The following is a 25871-nucleotide window of genomic DNA, read 5'->3' as shown; positions in this document are numbered from 1 at the left end:
ACTGTATGGGAAGCTGTGAGTTGCTGTTTACGGTGATTGGAAATCTAGCATAAATTAAGGGCAATGGTTGTACAGAATTATTAATATAATTGGTATTACTAAGTTACACATCTGAAAAATGTTGAATTGACATATGCTATGTCATATATATGTTTACAACAACATATATATTTTTTAATTTTAGAGTAAGTAAGAATTTTTTTTGCTCATTGAGTAGGTTAGGATTTTAACAATGCTAAGTTATAAAACCCCCACGCATCCGTCTGTTTGTTGTACTGTGGGGGCTTGTGTGGTGCTGTGATGCTGGAAGTTATGCCCTTGGTATTCACATACCAGCAGGGTCACCCATGATGGACAGGTTTCAGCTGAGCCTCCAGACTATTACAAACTAGGAAGAAGGACCTGGCAGTCTACTTCAAAAGAATTAGCCAGTGAAAACCTTATGAATAGCAGCAGAACACTGCCTGATATAGTACTGGAAGATGAGCCCCTCAGGTTGGAAGGCACTCAAAATATGACTGGGGAAGAGTTGCCTCCTCAAAGTAGAGTTAACTTTAATGACATGGAAGGAGTCAAGCTTTCGGGACTTTCATCTGATGATGTGGCACGACTCAAAATGAGAAAATGTCCATTAATAATCAGAACAAGGACTGTATGAAGTATGAATCTAGGAAAATTGGAAATCATAAAAAATGAAATGGATTGCATAAACATCCATATCCTAGGCATTAGTGAGCTAAAATGGACGTGTATTGGCCATTTTGAATCAGGAAATCATATAGTCTACTATGCTGGGAATGACAATTTGAAGAGGAATAGCATTGCACTCAACGTCAAAAAGAACATTTCAAGATGTATCCTGAAGTATAATGCTGTCAGTGATAGGATAACAGCCATACATCTACAAGGAAGACCAGTTAATATGACTATTATTCAAATTTATGCACCAAACACTAAGGCCAAAGATGAAGAAACTGAAGATTTTTACCAACTTCTGCAGTCTGAAATTGATAGAACATGCAATCAGGATGCATTGATAATTACTGGCGATTGGAATGTGGAAGTTGGAAACAAAGAAGAAGAACTGGCAGTTGGAAAATATGGCCTTGGTGATAGAAATGGTGCTGAAGATCACATGATAGAATTTTGCAAGATCAATGACTTCTTCATTGCAAATACTTTTTTTCAACAACATAAACGGTGATTATACACATAGACCTCTCTAAATGGAATACACAGGAATCAAATTGACTACATCTGCAGAAAGAGCCAATGGAAAAGCTCAGTATCATCAGTCAGAACAAGACCACGGGCCGACTGCAGAACAGACCATCAACTGCTTATATGCAAGTTCAAGTTGAAGCTGAAGAAAATTAAAACAAGTCCACGGAAGCCAAAGTACAACCTTGAGTATATACCGATGAATTTGGAGACCATTTCAAAAATAGATTTGACACACTGAACACCAGTGATGGAAGACCAGACGAGTTGTGGGATGACATCAAGAACTTCATACATGAAGAGGGAAAAAGGTCAGTAAAAAGACACAAAGAAAAAACCAAAATGGATGTCAGAATAGACTGAAGCTTTCTTTCCTAGATTCATACTTCGTACAGTTCTTGTTCCGATTATTAATGGACATTTGCAGCTGTTTCTTCTCATTTTGAGTTGTGCCACATCATCAGATGAAAGTCCCGAAAGCTTGACTCCTTCCACGTCATTAAAGTTAACTCTACTTTGAGGAAGCAACTCTTCCCCAGTCGTATTTTGAGTGCCTTCCAACCTGAGGGGCTCATCTTCCAGCACTATACCAACACTATAACATGGAGTAACTGACGCACACAGAAGAAATGGTGAAGTAAAAGAACCAAACAGAAGATTTCAAAGGGCAGCTCAAGAAGACTAAGTAAAGTATTATAATGAAATATGCAAAGAACTGAAGTTAGAAAACCAAAAGGGAAGAACATGCTTGGCATTTCTCAATTTGAAAGAGCTGAAGAAAAAATTCAAGCTCCAAGTTGTATTGAAGGATTTATGGGCAAAATGCTGAATGAAACAGGAAGAACCAAAAGACGATGGAGGGAATACAAAGTCACTGTACCAAAAAGAATTTGCCAACGTTCAACCACTTTAAGAGGGAGCATATGATCAAGAACCTATAGTGCTGAAGGAAGAAATCCAAGCTGCACTGAAGGCATTGGCAAAAAACCAAGGCTCCTGGAATTGACAGAATATCAGTTGAGATGTTTCAACAAACAGATGCAATGCTGGAAGTACTGACTCTGAAATGGATAGTAGTCCTAAATATATAAGCTAGAACCTTAAGTCTTCTAAAAGAAAATAAGAAACTGTCTTTGTTACACTGGTGTTAAATGTTAACTAAAAATTACTAATGGCCATTTTTACCAGGTACAAACTTTGATGGAACAATAGCGAGTATTCAAGATGTTCTGATCATAGGGACTTTCCCAAAATGACAATTTGATACTGAAGTATGTTTCTGACTTGCCATACCAGCTACAAACAATTCCCATCAGGTAAGTATTAACTATGGAACCAAGGACAGAAAGAGGCCCACTTTGTAAAATCCTCCTTTCAATTAAAGACATACCTAAGAACCAATCATTATGACTTCCCTACCTGGAAATCCCCTAACTGCCTTTAAAAACCATGTACTCACGTTGCTATGAGTCGGAATTAACTCGATGGCACCAGTTTTGGTTTTACTCATGCTGCTTAAGCAAGCCCCAATCACTTTCAGCTTGGAAGCTCCCTGTTTGCAAACAGCTTCTCACTCAAATAAACTGTTAACTCTAATTGACTTGATCAAATTTTTTTCTTTTCAATGGTTTTGACAGTTGTTATCCCCAATTACCAATTTCTGTAAAGTTGATTCTGACTCATGGCGACCCCATGTGACTGAGAGTACAACTGTACACTATAGGGTTTTCAATGGCTCATTTTTTGGAATAGATCATCAGTATTTTCTTCTGAGGTGTCTCCGGGTGGACTTGAACCTCCACCCTTTTGGTTAGCAGCCAAGCAAGTTAACCATTTGCACCACCCAGGGAATTAGTCAATTACCCTTAATAGTCCTACCCAACACTTGGTCCTGCATCAGCAGTCTGTGCACCCAGTAAGGAGTGAGTCTCAGTATTAGCCTGTCTGTCTCTCCAGCTTTTGGGGTAGTGGTTTGCTCTATGACCTCAATTCTCTGATGGATCTAAAAAGAGTTGTTGATTTTTAGATTTTCAACCTTTGCTTTTGAGGAAGGGAGAGGGTTACTTCCAAGCTCTTTACATACCAGACTGGACACTGGAAGTTCATCCCACAAATTGTGAGGCAAAACTCATGGAAATTTAGGAGCCACCATAAGATTGGGCCCCCAGGGTTTTTATCTCTCCAGCTACACCACAATTCAGTCTCCAGCAATTAATCAATTACCCTTTAAGTGTTTCTATCAGTTGCTGGCTCCAGTGGTAAGCTTTTATTCCTAGTAAGATGTGATTCTATGTATTCGCCTGTCTCTCCAGTTTTCAGGGTAGTTGTTTACCCTGTGACCTCAATTATCTGATGCATCTTCTAAAAAGAGCTGTTGATTTTCAGTTTGTTTAGCTTTTTTCTTGGTGTGAGGATGGCAGTGATAACTTCCAAGCTCTTTTCATGCCAGATTGGAAACTGAAGTCATTTTTCTCTTCTGATAGATTTTAAGATTGCCTATCTTTGCTATTCTGTAGTTTCACCATGAAGTATCTGGATGTGAATTTAATTTCCTTTATCTTGTGTCTTATTATGAATTTATTTTTGTTTCTGGAACTCATGTTTTCCTTCATATCTGGAAACTTTTTAGCAATTACCTATTTAAATCTTCTGTCCTCCACCATTTACTCAATTCTCTTTTTCTGGAACTACTAGGTTAATGTGGAAGCCTGTCAATCTAGCCTCCTGTCATTTTAATTTTCTTAAAATCTCTTTATCTCTCTGTTGCACTATAGAATGTGAGGATTTCTCAGTACTATATTCCAATTCACTAATTCATTCTTCAACATTGTCCAGTCAGGGGTTGATCCCATCTATTGTATTTTTAAGTTAACATAGTATTTTTCATTTATAAGACTTCTAATTGATTATTTTCCATATTTGCTTATTCTTATTTCTTTTCTGTCTGTTTTCATTTAATTATTTATTGATCACTTTTAATGAAAGTATCACCTCCACTATTTGTTGTTTTACAGGCTTTGCCAGAATCTTCTATAAAATTAACTTCTGCTGGGGTAAGTTAACGGTCTGATAATTGACCTTGGTAGGAGCTTTGTTAACATTAAATCTCATCAGTTTTGGGGTTTTTTTGAATTTTGGTTTGCAGCCAGGCTCACATTGCATTTTTTAATTTGTTTGCTTGCCTGTTTTCCTCCTACCTGACTCTGTCTGTCTCTCTGTGCATAACTCTCCTCCCTCTTGTGTTTGATTTAGGAATTGCCTCCATTCTGCCCTTCTGGTTCTCAATTTAGAACTAAGACTTAAAGTAACAGTTTAGAGTTATTTACCTGAAGTAATACTGGAGATGTGGTGGATCTAATCATGAAGCTAGGAGAAGGCTTGGCTCAGTTACTGTTTTTAAGATTAAGTCCATGTTCTTCCTTTGTAAACACATGAAATAGAATCTCAGGCAGCACTATGGAACTGTGTGTGTATGGGTGGGAAGGAAAGAAGGGTGTCCAATCTTCTTTTATGAATGGCTGAGAATAAAGCCAGTCCCTGGCTTCAAGCCATTCCCCATCTCAGTGGACATCTCAGTAGAGCACCTTCAGTCAACTTTATCCTATAGATGCCAAACCCTGACACTGTCATTTCCTAACTAGAAGCCCTATAAGATCACAAGCTTATGACTTTATGATTCTGTCTCTTTCTATCCATGAAGATGGTCATCTTGTATTGGAGACTAGCTGCCATTTTAATTTCCTCTTTGTGTTATGTATTCATTATTGCTATGTTGTTGGAACAGAGAGCAATTCTTTCACATATTGAGCTGGAAGTTCTCCAGCATTTCATAGACAACCAATTTTTATTCCTATATGTTTCCATGACTGATGGATATTTTTATAAAGAGAATTCAAGTTTTAGAGATCCTAAGAAATAATCTGTAACATGTAGAATACTCTACAGGGGTTATAAGATTTCCATTTTCTTGTGGAATCTTCAGAGGAGAGGACAATAATGATCTTTCCTAAAACTTGACTCAAACAATAGAGACACATGTTTCAAAGCCTGTATTACCTTAATGTATTCATATCCGATGATTAAAAGTAGAGTTTTTGTTGGCTTAAAAGTTTGCTATAAAGGCACCATGATAATCAAAGAAGCCCATCGTCTTCCAGAGGAAATCTATCATGGTTACTTAAATCAAACAAAATACTCTTAAGTCATACATACGGATAAATGGCTTCTTTAATGTTTCCAAATATCTGTTTCCCAAACATTATGATGGTCAACTGGGTTGTCAATTCTATTAGGCAGCCTGCAGGATCGCACTAGTCGGCAGCAAGAGGGGGAAAAGAAAAGTGACTGATGAAAGATGAACTCTAGCAACAACTAAAAGAAATCTCAATTCAGAAGGTTAGAATCTCAAAATTTTGGTTGGAAAAGATATTAAAAAAACATTTAGCCCAACAGTTTCAAACATGATCTTGGACCAGGGTCAGGCTCACTGTATTTATTAGATTCAACTGGGGAATGTGTTAAAAACATAGATTTCTGGGTCCTATTCTTAGAAAAAACTGAATCTTCATATCTGGGTTAGGTTTGGGAGTTGGTATTTTCTCCATGTGATTTGGATGCACAGCCAGGTTTGGAAACCAGTGATCTGGTCCAACTCTATATTCTCATGGTAAAACCCTTTCTGCTATATCCCCCAGAAGTAATCATTCATCCTTCGTGGGAATTCTCCACGAATGAGGGACATATCCCTTTCCATAGCTCATATTTTACTACCAAACAATAGGCACAATATAACTTCTTGCTAAAAAGGCACTGAAAAGTCTATCAAATGACAAGATTACAATACCTATACTCTCTGTAGACAGTGTCAAAGTCTTAGACTTCTTTTGTATCTGTTAATATCTGGGATAGGACTGGGCACAAAGAAGGTACTTGTTAAACCCTGAGTCATTAAAGCCACAAATCCTAGCTATCAAGAGAATTCTTACCTCTTCACTTCTCCAAATGTTAAACATATATGTGTATTTTCCAGGATATCCCACAAACTTCCCTTTAAAGAAAGCCACGTAGAAGATGGACGAGTAGTAGTTTACAAACTGAAACAGGAACATTTTCAAGGTAAGACTGCTCTCATACTCCTGGTAAGTTCGAGGAATTTCTGGTAAGTAAACAAACACCAAGGTTTAATGTACCTTCTTGTTTCTCCTTGAATTTTCTATTCCCTGGGGCAAGTGGGTATCTTATCATTATTATTCTGAGAATCTGATGGAATGCTCCCCATGCTGGTTACAGCTAACCCAATATTAAGTAACTATGGACTTGTGCCAGGCTTTCTGTTAGACACTTTGCATTAAGTTAACCACTGGCAAAACCTAGGAAGCAAACATTATTATATTTAGAGGGGTAAAATACTTGCCTAACTTCACAAAATCAGAATGTGGAATTCATATCCAACTAAAGAGGCTACGCTCAACTCCATACACTATGTGGTATCCTGTAAACATGTCAGATCTTTCTCTTTTCTGTTTTCAGTCAAGGTTAAACAAAATAAGACCCTGTCAAGGGCAGAAGATGATTTCCAAACTGAGTGGTGTTTTCCTCTCATTAATTAAATGATTGTATCAATTTATAAAACAGTGTGACAGCAAATAGTGGCAGTAATTGTACACATTTTCCCTTTCCTTTACTCAAAATGCATGATTATGATCTATTATTTAAAGAATTCCAAAGGTAAGAAAATAAAGATTCTCTTCACAACATAACAGAGCATCATGAGGCATAAAGACTAAGAGACTGTGTTTTTGTGAGCTGATAATCTCCCAATAGCATGATCTGATCTAGCCAAATCCATGATATTTACAGAAATACTGAAATAGTAATTAATATTACCCTGAGGACACACACAAATCCTCCATTTTAGTGGGATTTAGTTGCATTCCTATATAATGTCTAATGTAAACTCAAGTGATTTTCTCATTTAAGAAAGCTGTGATGGTTTCAGCTACTTTTAAAAGCAGTTTATCTGCTATGGTATTCTACCTGTGCTAGCAGAGAAGGAAGTAATATTAGGAGAGAAAAACCCCAAATGTGAAGATAGTATTTAAGGAAATTTGCCTCCCAGTGCTCACTCGAGTGCTGAGTAAATAATGTGCTGTTTGTGGTTAGCATCAGGGAAGGTGTCAATGTACAAATTTGGGGAGGAACTCTCCATGAACTCCTGGAGACAGCACTCAGAGAGGAGGCTGATGCCCCATTTGGAGTCTCTAATCTTACCACTTGCTGGTGAAAAGACCAGAAGCAATTGTGTTCTGTGCTCCTCTCTCTGACTGAATCAATCACCTCACCTATGGCCCCCCTCACCTTCCCTCATGCCTTAGGAGATATTTTAATATTTTAAAAAGAAAATAATCCAGTTTCTAAGAGATGGCAACTAAAAAGAGAAGCACTAAATTGATTTATTTCGGAGGAGCTGATTATTCTCTGCTTGTCTCACGCCAGGGTTTAAAATTAAATATCTTCTCAGGTATCTAATGTGTTACTTTCTAAGGTATTTTCATGTGTATTAATACACATGAAGTAAAAATTATCTGTGTCCTGAGATAAGTGAGGATTTGTGGGTTAGTATTCAACTAGTTCCACCAAGGGAGGATTAAGTAAAAAAAACCATTAAACCCATTGCTGTCAAATCGATTCCGACCCATAGCAACCCTATAGGACAGAAAAGAACTGCTCCATAGGGTTTCCAAGGAGCAGCTGGTGGATTTGAACTGCAGACCTTTTGGTTAGCAACCAAGTTCTTAACCACTGTGTCTTCAGGGCTGCAGTTCCACCAAGGTAGGATTAAGACAAGAATACTTAAAAAAATCTAAACAGTCCTAATTCTTTTTATTTCTTCTTCTTGCTTCCATTATAATGAGGCCGAATATAACTGTTAGGAGATTCTAAAGTACCAGAATATGGGTCTACCTACAGAGCAAAACTACCTTAAAATGTGCCCTTTGAAAACAAATCCCCTAGGAGATGACCCAAAATGGATGTAGAATACTGACAGAAATCCCTTTTCAGAGTCACACTGCTGATCTGGCCACAGTAGTAATACCCCAGGACTGCTGTAACAAATTACTACAAACCTGATGGCTTAGAACACAAATATATTTTCTCACAATTCTGGGGGCTAATAAGTCTGATATCACAGTGCTGGCAGCCTCATCTCAAGTCTCTAGGGGAAATTATGTTCCATGCCTCTCTCCTAGTTTCTGGTGGTTGCCAGCAATCTTTGGCTTCTGGATGCATCACTCCAATTTTTTGACTGTCCTTACATGGTCATCTTCCCTGTGTGTGTGTGTCTGTATCCAAATCTTCCTCTCCTTTCAATTATAAAGACACCAGTCATTGGATGTACAGCCTACTCTAATCCAGTATGACCTCATCTTAACCTGATTACATATGCAAAGACACTATTTCCAAATAAAGTAATAGTCACAGGCACTGGGGATTAACTTGAACATATCTTTTTGGGCGACATAATTCAACCCACTATAGCCAGCTTACCCATTTTTGTGATCCAGGCAGATATTTTTTCATAAAAGAAATTCAAGATTAAGATGACAATAAAGTTCAAGCATGATCCTGTGAGTGATGTGGTCAGTTGGGGAGTAAGGATACGTCTGACAGGCTCTAAGGTTGCTTCAGATTCCATTAAAGTAGCAAATGTAGCATAGACTGACAGGCGGTACACAATCACAGCTATCATAGAGGCGATGACAAGAGACATCTGAGGAAGGGAAATGATTGTTCACTCTGGTCCCTGTACCTCTGTGATGCATACATATCTGAAACATTATATACTACTTTCTTCATTTCATTATATTAAACTTAGCAAAGCAAACCAGGTCAGCTTATCTGTCACCATAGATGACAGGAAATATTCACTGGCAATGTACAAGGATTAGAGATGAGGCATATGGTAGCAAGTGCTTAAGCCTCAAATAGAAAAAAATATTCATTTCCCATGCTCTAGGCCTATCTTCTGGCAGGAGTTGGCAAACTATGGTCAGGAGCTAAACTCTACCCATGGTCTGTTTTTGTATGGCCTGAGAGTTAAGAATACATTTTTAAAGGGTTGTAAAGAAAAATAAAGAAGAATATGTGCCAGAAATGACAAGGGGCCCACAAAGCCTAAAATTTATCTGGCCCTCCACAGAAAACGTTGGTCAACCCCTGCACTGGGTTATAGCTAAACAAGTACTATGAAGATTACTTATTTCTCAAGAATAATAAATTTAAAAATTCTATTTCATTTACTCTCAAAATAATACCGTTAGTGGTTTTATGACTAGGAGTTTAGATACTTGTATAGATTCCCTATAAATTATGTACATTTCTCATTTTGCAAAAGGAGAAAGATCTAGGGAAGACTTTATATCAATAATTGGAGAAGTTTATTTTAAAGTTGAAAAACTTATTCCAGTTGAGCGAGAACTAGAAATCCAAAATAGAGTAATTGTTCTGGGACTACAACCTAGAATGTTTTTCAAGAAGTGTTTCGAATTGATTATTGTCCCCTTTTATTCTATCACTTTTCCTCAATGACTGTTATACCATCTAAGAAAACAAATGTCTAAGAAAACACATAGAAAAAGCAATAGCTTCAGCAAGGAACATTAAAGATAAAAAATTACGGAGGAATATTGATTGGTGAGGTTAAGCTGTAGCTTATAACTGCTAATAATTTATACTTCAATCTGCTAACTATTTCTAGGTAACACTGCCTCTTTTCCTAAAATTAAGGGTCACTTGTTAGAGGACACAAATTTGGAAAGGGAAGGGTAGGGAATACAGTATAGTGATGGAGCCATCTATTAAAGACATGGAGAAAACTTGACTCTCTAACAATGGGATATCCTAATTAAGTTCTTCAAGTATAAAAAGAAATATTTTCCTCTGTTTATCTGAGCAAGAGAATGAACTTTTAATAGTATGGGTTGATTCATTTTGTGCAGATGTTTTCGGTAGAGATAAAGACAAAGTAATGGTTTAAAAAATAACAAAAAAAAAAAAAAAAAACTAACCAGAGTCTGCAATCAATGTAGGTTTGTTATTCTAGTCTAGTTTCAGGTTACGATCTAATTACATGAAGAGTGGGGAGAAAATAGACTGGCTCTAAGATAAAAGCACCTATTTCTCCCCCTAGGTCTTTTCCAAGGTTCAATTAGGGAAAATTCATATAAATTAGTTTAAATAAGAAGTGTAATCAGGGAAAAACAGGGGCAGGGGGAATGAAGAGCAATCACTGATAAAAGCAAATGTTGAAATTAACCAAATATGATTGTATGTTAAACAGATGATCAAGGTTTTTAAAGAAATGCTCACCCATAATGTCACGGTGGCTCCTGAGAGTAAGTACCATGGAATACGACTATATAGAGGCATGTGAGGTTCCATCTCCTGTAATTTGGAAGAAAACACACCAAATTTCAAAATCCACCATCAGTGTTGGACACCAAGTAGTAGTCAAAATCATACCAAAAAATACCCCAAACCCATTGCTGTCGAGTCAATTCCAACTCATAGTGACCCCATAGGGTTTTCAGGGCTGTAAATCTTTACAGAAGAAGACTGTCACATCTTTCTCCCGAAGTCAAAATCATAGAGCCCAATAAAGCAGGAACCTCCCAAGAGGACCTGCTATAACTTGTGGAAAGCTACATTCTAGCAATAGATACATATGTCATTGTCATGTCACTATCTCTTTTAATATATTTTCATAATTTCAAACTGCCACCCAAGTTGTTGATGTATTTTCTAAGGTTTTTCTCCTTTATTCATTTATTGAATTATTATTTATGGTGTTTCAATGCAATTTAATAAACATTTAGTGAATGTCTAAACTGTGAAAAGAATTTTGAGTGCTGTACTGCAAGAAGAGTGTCCTGAACAGAGTAGGGAAGTCTACTGGAGAGATTGTGTTTGAGACATATTCTATTCCCTTTTATAGCATTAGGTAATGCAGTGATTAGAGATTATGGAAAGGCAGGGGCTGAAAGATTATGTAGCCAAGCTCTTGGTCTATGGAAGGCAAAGTATCTTCAGTTTTCACATGAAAAGTATGAGGTATCAAGAAATCAAATGACTCAGTCAAGAACACAAAGCTAATTTGCCAGGTAAGGATCCTAAAATCTAGGTTTCCCCCTCTTATGTATGTTTTTTGTGATGCTCTCAAATCACCTATGTATTTAAGTCACTATCATGTACGCTTCTATAATTATCTTTACACTGTAATGATGCTTTTTAAAGTGCTTTTAAATACCTATGCATAAGTTACTTATAATGTGGAGTTAGAAATAAAGAATTTCTAAACTTAGAAATCTAAATAGGTATACTTCTATGATGTTCTCTAACCATTAACTGTACATCAGTAGAGACTGTAAATCACTGGAAAGTTGTTTTAACTTTGGAAATAGATCATTGAGCTGTGAGAAGCATGTAGTACACAACCTTCCGAAGATAGCTATGCATCTGCATGCTGTAATAAAGAAATGTAATACTAATCAAGTCTCTGTAACTGGCCTCGAGACATAATGTCATACAACAACCTCATTAATTTCTAATAAGTCAAATCTCTAAAAATTGGCCTTGAGACATAAATATGCCATACAACAATCCCCTTATTTGGCAATAAAACATACTAATCTTGGTTAAGTACGACATCATGTAATCCTTATTTTGTGAAGTAAAGGTTAAAAAATCATACATAAATCCTGAATTTCTGCTCACTCTCTGAGGGAAGCCAGTGGCAAAAGGTCCCTCTGACTCTTTCTCTGAAGACCAAAAGCCTGCTGAGATACTGCCCACCACATCCGACCTCAGACCCTAGCTGTGGAAAACAACCTGTGAGTTTGAGTAGTGGTCAAGTCTTCCCCCTGAGACCACTCGTCAAAGCCTGAAGTCTAAATATTCGTACTCTAATCACTGAACTAACATTTTAATTGTTAATTCTGATTCTCTAGTTCTAAATGAGCATCTTGAGGACTTACCTGCATGCTTTGCCATGACTACCTTGCAACAGACTAACAAGTTGATGCAAACAAACTTGAGTAGTTCTTTATTTTTTAGATAAAATCCTTCAGGACAGCCCAGGCCCCAGGCCCCAGTGCAAGGACCTTCCCACTATAATCAGTTAGACTGTACTATGTGAAGAAAATTTTGTCTAATGAGATCATTCATAGGCCCACTATTTAATACAACTACTCTTTTCATTTTTGCATATTAACTTAGCATCATTTCCATGCCTATATATTTATGTACACATTACACAAAGCCCACAGTACAAACACTATTTCCCATTTTACTTTTTTTTTGATTTAGTGTGAAAACCATATATTTCATGATAAAAAGCCTGGGATTTACTTCAAAATAATATACTGGTGGTGGTTGGAGTACGGGCACAAATGAAAAAAAGATTGGCCATGAGTAATTATTAAATCTGGGTAATGGGTCCATGGGGTTCATTATACAGTTCTATCAACTTTTGTACGTGTTTGGAAATTTTCACAGATACACAGGTATATACACATACATATTATGGATAGCCGTAGCGGCACATTGGTTAAGCAACTGGCTGCTAGTCGAAAGGTCAGTGGTTCAAACCCACCAGCTGCTTCACAGGAGAAAGATATGGCAGTCTGCTTCCATAAAGATATACAGCCTTGGAAACCCTGTGGGGCAGTTCTATTCTGTCCTATGTGGTTGCGATGAGTCAGAATTGACTTGATCGCAATGGGTTTTTGGCATATATGTATTGTGTGTGTGTATTTTGGGTTTTTTTTTCCAGAAGCAAGTAGTTTATATGATTTATGTATGAAGGGAGATTTTAAAGGCAAATTAAAATATACATCATTATTTGAGAGGGAAACCATAGCAGTGTGTATATTTGAATATGCTGTCCATTTCACAGTTTCCTAAGTTACCTTAGTCACTGTATTCAATTTCCTGTGTTTACACATAGCTTCAAATTCAGGTCTCAGCTGAAGCTGCTGCTGTTCCTCTTCAAAGTCTACCATGTCCCACTCATATTCCAGTTTGGCTTGTCGCTGTTTCCAAAACTCCAAAAACAGTGTGACTATAGGTGGGGAAATATATGAAAACAAACAATCAGGCAATGGAAAGATAAACTTAATAATAACTCTATTTTTTCTACTTTTAATCATTTGTTGCATGGTGGTTCATATTCTTCAAGCGGCTGTTTTGTCATTGTTACACTTTATAGTAAAATTACAAAATTATTAAGGTTTGCATAATAACATATAAAGAAATATTTGGAAATAGCTCATTTACAAAAATTCAAGCTAATTTCTTAGACAGTAGTCCAAGCAAGAAATTTTTTTTCAGGCACATTACCCTTTTCATTCAGATAATTTGAGGTTGTATATAAACTTAATTTTTTACTAAACATCTAGATTTTGTTGGCATGAGTCTTTTACTGAATGCATTCATGCAACTGTACCACTTTCTCAGACTTAGGGAATTATCTATGAAGCATGTTTAAGGAAAACGTAAGTCATTCCTCAACAAAATCTATTCTGTAATAAAGTTTTAATTGACGAATTATTTGCAGAATAAGTGCATAAAACATAAATGTACAGGCCCAAGAACTGTCACAAAGTTAACAACACCTAGCACCCATATAAAACATGATCAGGACCCCAGAAGCCCTCCCTTGTGACTCTTCCAAGACATAAAGGTAGCCAGGATCCTGATTTATAACCTTGTAGATTAGTTTCTCTAACCTTATAGGTTAGTTTTCCCTGTCTTTTAACTTAAACATAAATTATGTCATACAAAAAGTAGTTTTTTTTAAAAAAATTCGCATGTTAACTTAGTATCATTTCCATGCCTATGTATGTTTATAAATTACAGTCATGTTGCTCTATGTAGCAAAATTTCACTTACTTTCATTGCCATAAAACATTCCATTGTATGACTAAACCATAATTTTGTTTATCTATGCCTGGTTGAGGGATAATTGGGTTGTTTCTAGTTTTTCTTTTGCTATTATAAATGATGCTCCTGTAAACATTGTTGTATATGTCTTTTGGTGGACATATGCATACCTTTCTGTTGGGTATATATCTAGGAATAGAATACTAATACAAACAATATTAACTTATAATTTTATCAAATATTAAAGATTCAACTCTGAATGTTTCCTCTGACTCACTCCTACCTCTTAAATAATTGCGAGGAACTAAGGACTCTATCTGCACATTTTTAAAGCCCTAATTATATTTTTCTTCAAGTATCATTACAGTCATTTAAGTGGTCTCCGTTTCCAATATCCATTCTTTACAATGCAGATACATTTACTACCTGACTGATAAAGTTTTTAGTTTGTTCATTTGCTCATATATTCAGTTATGTGTCCTTTAGCTCATTTACTTTATTCCTTCAAAAATTCTGAAATACAAGGAGTCGTTGCTTGGCATGTTTCCAATATGCATGCATGGATTTCAGTTTCCACAAATTAGTTAAATACCACTAGTCCTTCAACAACATGTCTGAAATTTCAGTTACCGTGATACACTAAGTATAAATGTATAAAATACAAAATTTGATGTTAGTTATTCAGTCCACAAGTCACTGCATAAATAATAGAGGCACATCATGATAAGTGACCAATCACATGATTTCTTTCAAAGTCTGTTGAAAGTGTGCTTGGTCATTGCACACATTACTCAGTTCATGCACAGACAGCAAAGCACGTAGTTGTGTTGTTTTCTTATGTCCCAGTAAAAAACCCACATGACATTTTACAAAAGTGGATAATTAAAAGAGGGAATTGACCAACAAAGATGAAAGTGCATCAAAGAAATGAAAAGTGATAATGCTACAATGAAATTCAAATCAAACATAAATGGGAGTTACAGACGAAATAACTGGCTGTGGGAATGTTGATACTGCTGCTGTTTAAGAGACTCTATATATACAGCCAGTGGAACTTAGTGAAGGTGAACCTATCAACATAAATGAGGAAAGCAGTCATCACAAAAAGGATGAAGATGTCCCAGGGTAAGTGACGATAGCAAAAAACTTCACCTTAAAGAGACTCTTGGAAATAATTCATGATGTTGAAGGCACAAAGGATAAACTGTCGGAAGCTTGTCCTCATAACAGATTGTTCCATTGTTAGAATATATTTTCCACCTCTTTTTACCCATCAAAATTATATTTTTAAAAAATCCACTAAAATTCCATTCTTCTACAAAAGTTATTTCAATTCTCCCGGTCACGAAGTAATTCCTTCCTCCTTTGCACTTCTTTGGAGTCCCTGGGTGTCGCTAATGGTTAAACACTTGGCTACTAACCAAAAGGTTGGCAGTTTGAATTCACCCAGAGGTACCTTGGGGAAAGGAATGGTGATCTACTTCCAAAAGGTCACAGCCATTGAAAACGCTGTGGAGTGCAGTTCTACTCTGAAACACACATGGGCTTACCATGGGTCGGAATTGACTCCAAGGCAACTGTTTTTTTTCTTTTTTTTCCTGCACTCCTTCTGCACTTCAAATGTATTTTTATGAAAGTAGTTATTACATATTGTTTCAAATTAAATTGTGACTTTCTTAAGGACAAGTTGTATTTTATTCATTTATTCATTTAATATTGACTGTGAATTTCATGAGGCAGAAGACTTACTCATTTATCCATTCCTTTACTTATACACTCAGTAGATAGCACTATTATTAGGGAGAACAAGATTTTGAGCGCCTGGTACAATTAAGTAATATCTTAATACCTGTTTGTTTATTTACATACAAAAATATCATACATTTTAGAAGTAGTATTTGGTTATCACGGCTATGCAACAGATTGGATATTTTTAATATATTTCTAAAACTTAGAAAAACACTGAACAGTTAAACCATCATTTATCTTGAAATTGCTTGAAATTCTGAAGTAGAAATAAGATATCTGATAAACATAAATGGGGTTGTAACAGAAATTAATGGTATAAAATATTTGGCAAAAATTGTGCTATAAGGGAGGAGAAAAGATATGTACTGAAAACAAAATTGTTCCTATGATTCCTATGGACTTCTTGTGATTACTTGAGTCTACAGAAATCATGGGATTCAGGTATTCCTTGAAAAGGATTTCTGAAAATTAAAGGAACCCTTATAGATTGTGCCTGAATAAGATTTGACATTTTTCACATATAATGAATACAATTAGAGTCCACATTATTATTATTTTTAATTCAATAGGTATCTGTTAAGTAAATGAATACAGGCATTTGAATGCATACCACATGCCTAGCACTGGAATTAGAGACTAAAGCCATGGCATCTTCCCTAAAGGAGTATGTAATCTAGTGATGAGATTGGTTCATAAACTATTATAATTATGGAGGAATGTATACTAAAAGTGCCTTAAAGTCAAAGACCATGTATGTATGTATCTGAATTTCCATTGTCTAGAAAAGTGCCTGTCACAAGACAGGTACTTTTAAAATACTTGAGAATTAGATTAAAATGTATTAAAGAGACCATTAAACTTTTGGAAGAAAATGTGGGTGACCATTATCTTGGAGTGGGAAAGGTGTTTTTTTCATTTGTTTGTTTTCACTTTTGTTTTTCAACAAACACATGAAACAAAAAAAGTCATAATGGAAAGTTTTACGACATGGGTACATATAAATTAAAACTTACATTGCCTATGAAGAAGATCAAATGCAAATGCAAAACAGAAAATATTTACAATTTATGTGATAGACAAAAGGTTACTATGTTTATTATACAAAACACCTATGAATTAAACATTTCAGAAGGCAAGGAACGCCAAAATTCAATACATATTAGCAACATGTTCAGTCTCACCTATAATCAAATAAATGCAAATAAATCATATCCAGATTTGCACAGGGTGTGGAAAGCAGGAAAACTCATAGAATGCTTGTGGGAGTATAAATTGGTACATCTTTTCTGTAGGGCAATTTGGAAATATACAGCAAAATTTTAATATTGAAAGTGTAATTTTCCCCAGCAAATAACCTGCCAGGAATTTATTCTTAGAAGATAATTGTACAAGTGTAAAAGGATACTTATCCCAGAATTATTTATAATGGTAAAAAACTAGAAGTGACATAAATGTTTAACAATAGAGAACTGGTTAAAGTATAAATTCATGAAAGACAGTATTATCCAGTCATAAATACACATACACACACCATTACCTATATGTTTCTTTATTGAACATTTTATTGTGCTTTAGGTGAAAATCTACACAGCAAATTGGTTTTCTATTCAATAATTCATACACAAATTGTTCCTTGACATTGGCTGCAATCCCCATAATATGTCAGCACTCCCCCCATTTCCACCTTGGGTTCTCCATTCGTCTGGTTTCCCTGCCCCTCCCTGCCTTCTCATCTTTGCTTTTGGGCAATTGTTGTCCTTTTGATTTCATATAGTTGATTGTTCTAAGGAGCACATTACTTACGGGTGCTGTTTATTTTATAGGCCAGTCTATAATTTGGCTGAAAGGTGGCCTCTGGGAGTGGCTCCAGTCTCTATCAGACCAGTAAGTCTGGTTTTTTGGTTTTTTTTTTTAATGAGTTTGTATTTTGTTCTACATTTTTCACCCATTCTAACCAGGACCTTCTATTGTGTTCCTGGTCAGAGCAGTAGGTAGTGATAGCTGGGCACCATCTGGTTCTTCTGGTTCTCAGGTAGAGGAGGCTGTGGTTTATGTGGGCCATTAGTCCTTTGGACTAATTACTTCCTTGAGTCTTCAGTTTTCTTCATTTTCCTTTGCTCCAGATGTTACAAAATCAATAGTTGTATATTAGATGGCCACTGGCAAGCTTTCAAGACCTCAGAGGCTACTCACGAAACTAGGATGTAGAGCATTATCTTTACGAACTATGTTTTGTCAATTGACCTAGATGTCCCCCAAGACTATACGGTCCTTAGCCTTCGCCCTGTAGCTCATCCCATGAGGTGTTTGGTTATGTCTAAGAAGTTTCCATAACTGTGCCCCCATATGCTCTATTATACATACGAATATACATGCAGCACTTAAATGTATGTAGAAATATCCACAACCATACCTATATATGCACGGGAGTGTACTCCCGTATGACCTCCCACACCTATTTAGCATTCATATCTACATATGTATTCACTCACAAATTATTGTTTGTTATTACTGTTGTTGCAGAATTGTAAATGTTATAGTATTTACCATAGTTGCCCTGTATTCTTGTGTTCTTCTAAGTGTTTTCCTTTGCCTGGGTCACTTTGTGCTAACGTCTCCTATATAGTGTATTGCCTTTCCCTTCAGTACAACTAACACATGTCTACTATCTAGTTAATGATTCCCCCTCCATCCACTTCCCATCCCTGATAACTATCAAAGAATGTTTCTTTCTGTATGTAAACCTATTCTTGACTTTTTATAATAGTGATCTCATACAATAGTTGTCCTTTTGTCATTGACTTATTTCACTCAGCATAATGTCCTCCAGATTCATCCATGTTGAGATGTTTCACAGATTCATCATTATTCTTTATCATTGCATAGTATTCCATTGTATATGTGTACCACAAATTTTTTATCCATTCATCCATTGATGGACACTTAAGTTGTTACCATCTTTTTGCTATTGTGAATAATGCTGCAAAGAACATCAATGTGCATATGTATATTCCTGTCACAGTTCTTATTTTTCTGGGACAGATACCTATGAGTGGGATTGCTAGATTGTATGGTATTTCTATTTCTACCTTTCTAAGGAAGTCCCATAACGTTTTCCATTGTGGTTGTACCATTTTACAGTCATATCAGCAGTGTATAAGAGTTCCAATCTCCCAATATCCTTGCCAGCATTTGCTGCTTTCTGCTTTTTTTTGATCAGTGCCATTGTTGCCATGGTAAGATGGTATTTCATTGTAGTTTTGATTTCTATCTCTTTAATGGCTAATGATCGCAAGCATCTTGTCATGTGTTTGTTAGCCACCTGAATTTCTTCTTTGGTGAAGTATCTGTTCATGTCCTTTGCCCATTTTTTAACTGGATTGTCTTTTTGTTTTTAAGGTGTTGAAGTTTTCTATAAATTTTAGAGATAAGACCCTTGTCAGCTATATTGTTGCCAAACATTTTCTTCCCAGTCTATAGGTTCTCTTTTCACTCTTTTGGTGAAGTCTTTTGATGAGCGTAAGTGTTTACTTTTTAGAGGGTTCCAGTTATCTGGTTTATCTTCTGCTGTTTATGCGTTTTTAGTTATGTTTGATAGTCTACTTATGGCATGAATTAGAGCCCCTCGCTTTGTCCCTGTGTTTTCTTTCATGAACTTTATAGTTTTAGGTTTAACATTTAGGTCTTTGATTCATTTCGAGTTAGTTTTTGTATGTGGTATGAGGTATGGATCCTGTTTCATTTTTTTGCAGATGGATATCCAGTTTTGCCAGCACCATTTGTTGAAGAGACTATCTATTCCCCATTTAATGGACTTCGACCCTTTGTCAAAGACCAACTGTCATAGCCAAATGGATTTATTTCTGGATTCTCAATTCTGTTCCATTGGTCTACGTGTCTGTCATTGTACCAGTACCAGGCTGTTTTGACTACCATGGCTGTATAGTAGTTTCTCAGATCGGGAAGTGTGAGGCCTACTACTTTGTTCTTCAATAATGCTTTAGCTATCCGGGGCCTCTTTTCTTTCTATATAAAGCTGGAGATCAGTTTTTCCACTTTGTTAAAGAACGTTGTTGGAATTTGGATCAGGATTGCATTATATCTGTAGATGGCTTTTGGTGGTATTGACATTTTCACAATGTTAAGTCTTCCTATCCATGGGCACAGTATGTTTTTCCATTTATGTAGGTCTCTTTTGGTTTCTTGTAGTAGAGTTCTGTAGTTTTCTTTGTGTAAGTCTTTTACTTCCCTAGTTAGATTAATTCCTAAGTATTTTACCCTTCTGGGGGCTATTGTAAATGGTATTGTTTTCCTGATTTCCTTTTCGAAGTTCTCTTTGTTTGTGTAGAAGAATCTAACTGATTTTTGTATGTTGATCTTGTTCCCTGCCATTTTGCTGAACCCTTATATTAATTCCAGTAACTTTCTTGTGGATCCTCTGGGGTTTTCTATGTATAGGATCATGTCATCTCCAAATAGGGATAGCTTTACTTCTTTCCTTACCAATTTGGATGCCCTTTATTTCCCTTTTTTGTCTTACTGCTCTAGCTAGGACTTCCAGTACAATATTGAATAAGAGTGGCAATAGAGGGGATCCTTGTCTGGTTCCTGTTCTCAACATGAATGCTTTCAGTCTCTCTCCATTAAGTATAACGTTGGCTGTTGGTTTTGGATACCAAAAAATCAAACCAAACCCATTGCCACTGAGTCAATTCTGACTCATAGTGACTCTACAGGACACAGTAGAACTGCCCCATATGGTTTCCAAGGAGCGGCTGGTAGATTTGAACATGTCCTTAATTATGCAGAGGAATTTCCCTTCTATTCTTATTTTGCTGAGAGTTTTTATCAGAAAAGGGTGTTGGATTTTATCAAATGCCTTTTCTGCATCGGTTGAAATGTTCATGTGATTCTTTTCCTTTGTGTTATTGATGTGGTAAATTATGTTGATTGATTTTCTAATGTTGAACAGTCTTTATATCCCTAGTATGAATCCCACTTGATCATGATGTATTATTTTTTTGATATGCTATTGAATTCTATTGGCTAGAAATTTTGTTGAGAATTTTTGCATCAATATTCATGAAGGATATTGGTAATTTTCTTTTTTAGTGGTGTCTTCGCCTGGCTTTGGTATCAGGGTCATGCTGGCTTCATAGAATGAATTAGGGAGTATTCCTTCCTTTTCTATGTTCTGGAGTAGTTTGAGTAGAATTGGTGTCAACTCTTCTCTGAATGTTTGTTAGAATTCTCCAGTGAAGCTGTCTGGGCCAGGGCTTTTTGTTGCTGTTGTCAGGAGTTTTTTTTTTTTTAAATGATCTTTTCAATTTCTTCCTTTGTTGTGGGTCTGTTCAAATTTTCTACCTCAATTTGTGTTAGTTTAGTTAGGTAATGTGTTTCTAGAAATTTGTCCATTTCTTCTCATTTTTCAAATTTGTTGGAGTACAATTTTTCATAATATTTTGTTATTATCCTTTTTATCTCAGTTGGTTCTGTTGTAATGTCAGCCTTCTCATTTATTTTGGTTATTTGCATCTTCCCATTCTTTTCCTTTGTAAATTTGAGCAGTGGTTTGTCAATTTTGTTGATCCTTTCAAAGAACCAAATTCTAGCCTTGTTGATTCATTTATTTATTATTCATTTATTTCTGCTCTAATCTTTATTATTTCCTCTCTTCTGGTGCCTGTGGGCTTCTTTTGATGCTCTTTTTCTATTTTTTTTTTTTTTTTGAGATGTAGGGTTAAGCTATTGATTTTGGCCATTTCGTTTTTGATGTGTGCATTTACTGCTATAAATTCTTCTCTGAGCACTGCTTTTGCTGTGTCCCAAAGGTTGTGTTTTGATTCTCATTTGATTCTAGGAATTTTTGAAATTTCATTCTTAATTTCTTCTATTAATAATTGTTTTTGAAGTAAGGTTTTATTCAGTTTCCATGTTCTTCCTGTCATTGATTTCTAGTTGTATAGTGTTGTGATCAGAGAAGATGCTTTGTATTAGCTCAATGTTTTTAAATTTATTGAGGCTAGCATTGTGGTCTAAAAGACAGTCTATTCTGGAGAGTGATCAGTGTGCACTGGAGAAGAATGTGTATTGTGCTGCTGTTGAGTGGAGTGTTCTGTGTATGTCTGTGAGGTAAAGTCAGATGATTGCATTATTTAGATCTTCTGTATCTTTGCTGAGTTTCTTTCTAGTTATTCTGTCCTTGATCAAAAGCAGTGTGTTAAAGTCTCCTATTATTATTGTGGAACTATTTCTCTTTTCAATACTATTAGAGTTTGTTTTATGTATTTTGTAGCTCTGTCATTGTGTGCATAAATATTTATTATGGTTATATCCTTTTGGTGAATTGACCCTTTAATCATTATATAAGATCCTTCTTTGTCTCTTATGATGGATTTTAGCTTAAAGTCTATTTTATCAGAGATTAATACTGCTGCTTCCGCTCTTTTTTGGTTATTGTTTGCTTTGTATTTTTTTTTCCATCCTTTGATTTTTAACCTATTTATATCTTTGTGTCTAAGGTGCGTCTCTTGTAGGCAACATATTGATGGGTAATTTTTTTTTATCTATTCTGCCACTCTCTGTCTCTACTGGTGCATTTAAACCATTTACATTCAGTGTGATTATTGATAGGTATGAATTTACTGCTGTTATTTTCTTATGCTTTTTTTTATGGTGTTGATGTTTTTTTGTTGTTGTTCTGCTAAATTTTCTGTTCTGAGTTCTTTTTGTTTATGGATTTTCTTCTCATTTCCTTCTCTGTTGATGATTTTGGGTTTACTGAGTCTTTGTGCTTTTGTTGTTACTTTGGTGAGTAGGTTTATTAATTTTTTGGTTACTCTGAAATTATACCTTTATCTTCCTAAATTTAAAACAGTCTGTTATTTCTTGATAGCACCTTGACTTCCTCTCCATATGGAAGTTCTATAACTATACCATTTATTTTCCCTTTCCATTTTGAGTTTGTCATTGTTTACAGATTGACATCTCTGGTTTCCTGTTTTCAGTTTTGTAGCTTTATTTAATTCTGAGAAGTCTTTACTTGGGTTGATATCTGGGTGATGCTGTTGTGTGTCTTAATCTCAGTTTGTTGTCTGATGTTGTTAGATCTCTGTCTGAAGGACTCCCTTTAATATTTCTTGTAAGGCTGGTCTGGTTTTTATAAATTCCCTTAATTTATGTTTATCTGGGAATGTCCTAGTTTCGCCACCATATTTGAGAGACAATTTTGCTGGATATATGATTCTTGGTAATTCTTTTCTTTCAGAGTTTTACATATGTCATCCCATTGCCTTCCTGCCTGCATGGTTTCAGCCAAGAAATCAGAGCTTAGTCTTACCAGTGCCCCTTTGTAGATGATATTTCGTTTTTCCCAAGTTGCTCTCAGAATTCTTTTCCTCCTTTGTCTTTGGTTTTAGAAAGCTTGATTATGATATGTCTTGGTAACTTTCTTTTGGGGTCTATCCTGTATGGGATTCATTATGCTTCTTGGATGGAAACCTTCTTGTCTTTCATAATATTTGCGAAGTTTTCTGGCAGCAATTCTCCAAAAATTCTTTCCATACTTTTTTGTCTCCTCCTGTTCTGGAATTCTAATCATGCATAAATTATTCCTTTTTGATAGTGTCTCACATAACGCTTAGGCTGCCTTCATTTTTCTTCATTCTTTTTTCTGACTGTTCCTCAAAGAAATTGAAATCTAGTGTTTTGTCCTCTATTTCACTGATACATACTTCCATTGATTCAATTCTATTTATATGTCCTTCCACTGAGTTATCTATTTCTGATATTTTTACTATTAATATTCTGGATTTCTAGTTGCTGCTTTTGTATGGTTTCTAACTGTCCATTTTATCATTTTGTTCTTGTATTGTTTTCCAGAAATCTTCTAGAGTTTTGTCTAGTGTTTTCCTTGATCTCTTTGAGGATCTTATATAAAATGAGTCTTCTGAATTAGTTATCAGGCAGTTCCATCACTATTTCTTCCTCAGGAAGGTTTTCTGCCTTTTTATTTTGGTCATTTGCTTGAGCCATCTTGTCCTGCATCTTTATATGATGTGATATCTGCCATCTCCAAAGCATTCAGGTGTTATTTTATTTATTGATTGTGTGTTTGTTTGCTTTGTCCTGGATTTTTGTTTTGTTTTGTTTTGATATATCAGGCTGGGTGGGGCAAGTGTACTCTGCTGGTCACTGGTCTGGTGGCATGGGAGTGCTATTTGTCTCGGAGTGGGCGGGTCAGCAGCTGGCAGCGTGAGCATGGGTCACTGTTCACTGGTCATGTGGGCCATCTGAGGGTGGGTTAAGCAGGCATTGGCTGCTGCCTGTTGTTGGTCCAGAAGTGCAGGAGTGGGTGATGGCACTCACAGAGTGGGCAGTGCAGCAGGTATGCTGGGCAAGAAGGAGAGTGGGAGTATGCTCTCTGTCACTTGCTGAGTTGGTGGGCAGGGGTAGGTGGTGGGTGAGTGGTGGTGTGGGAGCACACACTCCGCCACTCACCAGGTCAGTGGGCTAGGATGGATGGTAGACAAGCAGGGGCAAGGGAGCATACTCTCCGTCACTCACCAGTTCAGAGGGCCGGGGTGGGTGATGGTTGAGTGGGGGTGAGAGAATGTGCTCTCTGCCACTCACTGGGTTGGCAGCCTGTGGTGGATAGCAGGCGAGCAGGGGCACAGAATATGCTCTCCACCATTTGCTGGGTCGGAGGCTGTGGGTGGTGGATGAACGGGCACAAGAGATCACGCTCTCCACTGCTCCCTGAGTCGACTGGTGGGCTGGGTGTCATGTGAGCAGGGGTGCAGGAGCTCGTTCTCTGCTGCTCACTGGGTTGGCGGGCAGGGGTGTGTGGTGGGCGAGCAGGAGCACAGGAGGGTGCTTATTGCCACTCATCAGGTGGGAGGGTGGCAGACAGGGCTGGGTGGGTGGGAGGAGGGGCTCACATTATGGTCCCCGAGCAGGCAGGGTGGCAGGGGTATGGGAATTCTTGCTGCTAATGATCAGGAGGGCGGGGGCGGGGTAGCGTGATCTTTTGGTCACCAGATGTGGGTGCCTGGGCACTTCCCATTGGCTGCAGCCAACAATCCAAGCCTGGCCCCAACCGAGTGCAAGTCGGTGGGTGGCTACCCTGAGTCAGGTCACGTGGGGGACTGCCTGCTGACACTCTATGGATCTATTTTTTGTGTGTGCCACCCACCCTAATGGTCTCGGACCACCACTGGTGAGTAGAGCAGTCTCTGGATCCTGGCTCCCTCCCTCATCTGTGGACACCAGGATCCCGGGAGCTCTCACCCTCCTTCCTTACATCTGGATCATGTTCTGCTCACCTTGCTTCACTCTGGTTATGTCTACACAGTTTTTCTGTCTCTTACTGGGAACTCCGTGAAAATGCCTTTCTGTGCTCCTCATCCAGGATTGGTGATGGCTTTGTCTCAAGATGGCCATGCTGTGCCACTCCATATCACTCCTTGCTCGCTGCCTTTGTTCAGTTTCTTCTTCCAATCAATGTTCAATCCAATTCTTTATCCTTCCTTTTGACATTCAGGATTCCAGGATTGTCATCTGCATCTGTTTCACTTGGTTTCTCGGGTCTTTGCTGTAAAGGGATGGCATGGTGTGTCTGACTAAGCTGCCATCTTGGCCAAGTCATCCCTACATATTTACTGATATGGAAAGAGTTCCAGCACTCATTATTTGTTGTATTAAAAACTTTAGGCTTAAAACCATGTATAATATTGTCATTTATGTAAAATTATATGTATATACAGGCTCACACATATAGTGAAAGATCCTGAAAAATGATCACCAAAATATTAATTAAATTTCAGGTAATTTTTCTTTCAACTTCTATACATTGTTTGAATTTTTTATCATGGGTATGTATTTTCACTATAAACAAACCAAAAAAAAAAAAAAGAAAGAAAAGCACTTCTTACCCTCCACTACCAACCACAGCACTGTTTTTA

At 36.8% G+C, this 25871-nt stretch overlaps 1 protein-coding gene across 1 annotated transcript in view; it reads right to left on the bottom strand.

The window, feature by feature from the left end:
* The window catches only part of ANO5 (anoctamin 5), a 79253-nt gene that overhangs the window by 18641 nt on the left and 34741 nt on the right, over window positions 1–25871 (bottom strand). Inside the window, exons 11-15 of the mRNA XM_023737794.1 lie at window positions 13188–13339; window positions 10591–10665; window positions 8770–8992; window positions 6207–6376; window positions 5434–5531 (exon numbers count right to left, since the gene is read on the bottom strand). Coding sequence (XP_023593562.1) covers window positions 5434–5531; window positions 6207–6376; window positions 8770–8992; window positions 10591–10665; window positions 13188–13339 — 718 coding nt within the window. The remainder of the gene's footprint in view (window positions 1–5433; window positions 5532–6206; window positions 6377–8769; window positions 8993–10590; window positions 10666–13187; window positions 13340–25871) is intronic.

Source organism: Trichechus manatus, unplaced genomic scaffold (genome assembly GCF_000243295.1).
Source record: "Trichechus manatus latirostris isolate Lorelei unplaced genomic scaffold, TriManLat1.0 scaffold00006, whole genome shotgun sequence".
Taxonomy (NCBI): Eukaryota; Metazoa; Chordata; class Mammalia; order Sirenia; family Trichechidae; genus Trichechus; species Trichechus manatus.
The sequence above is the reverse complement of the archived record's forward strand: the minus strand, read 5'-3'. Positions and strand labels throughout refer to the sequence as shown.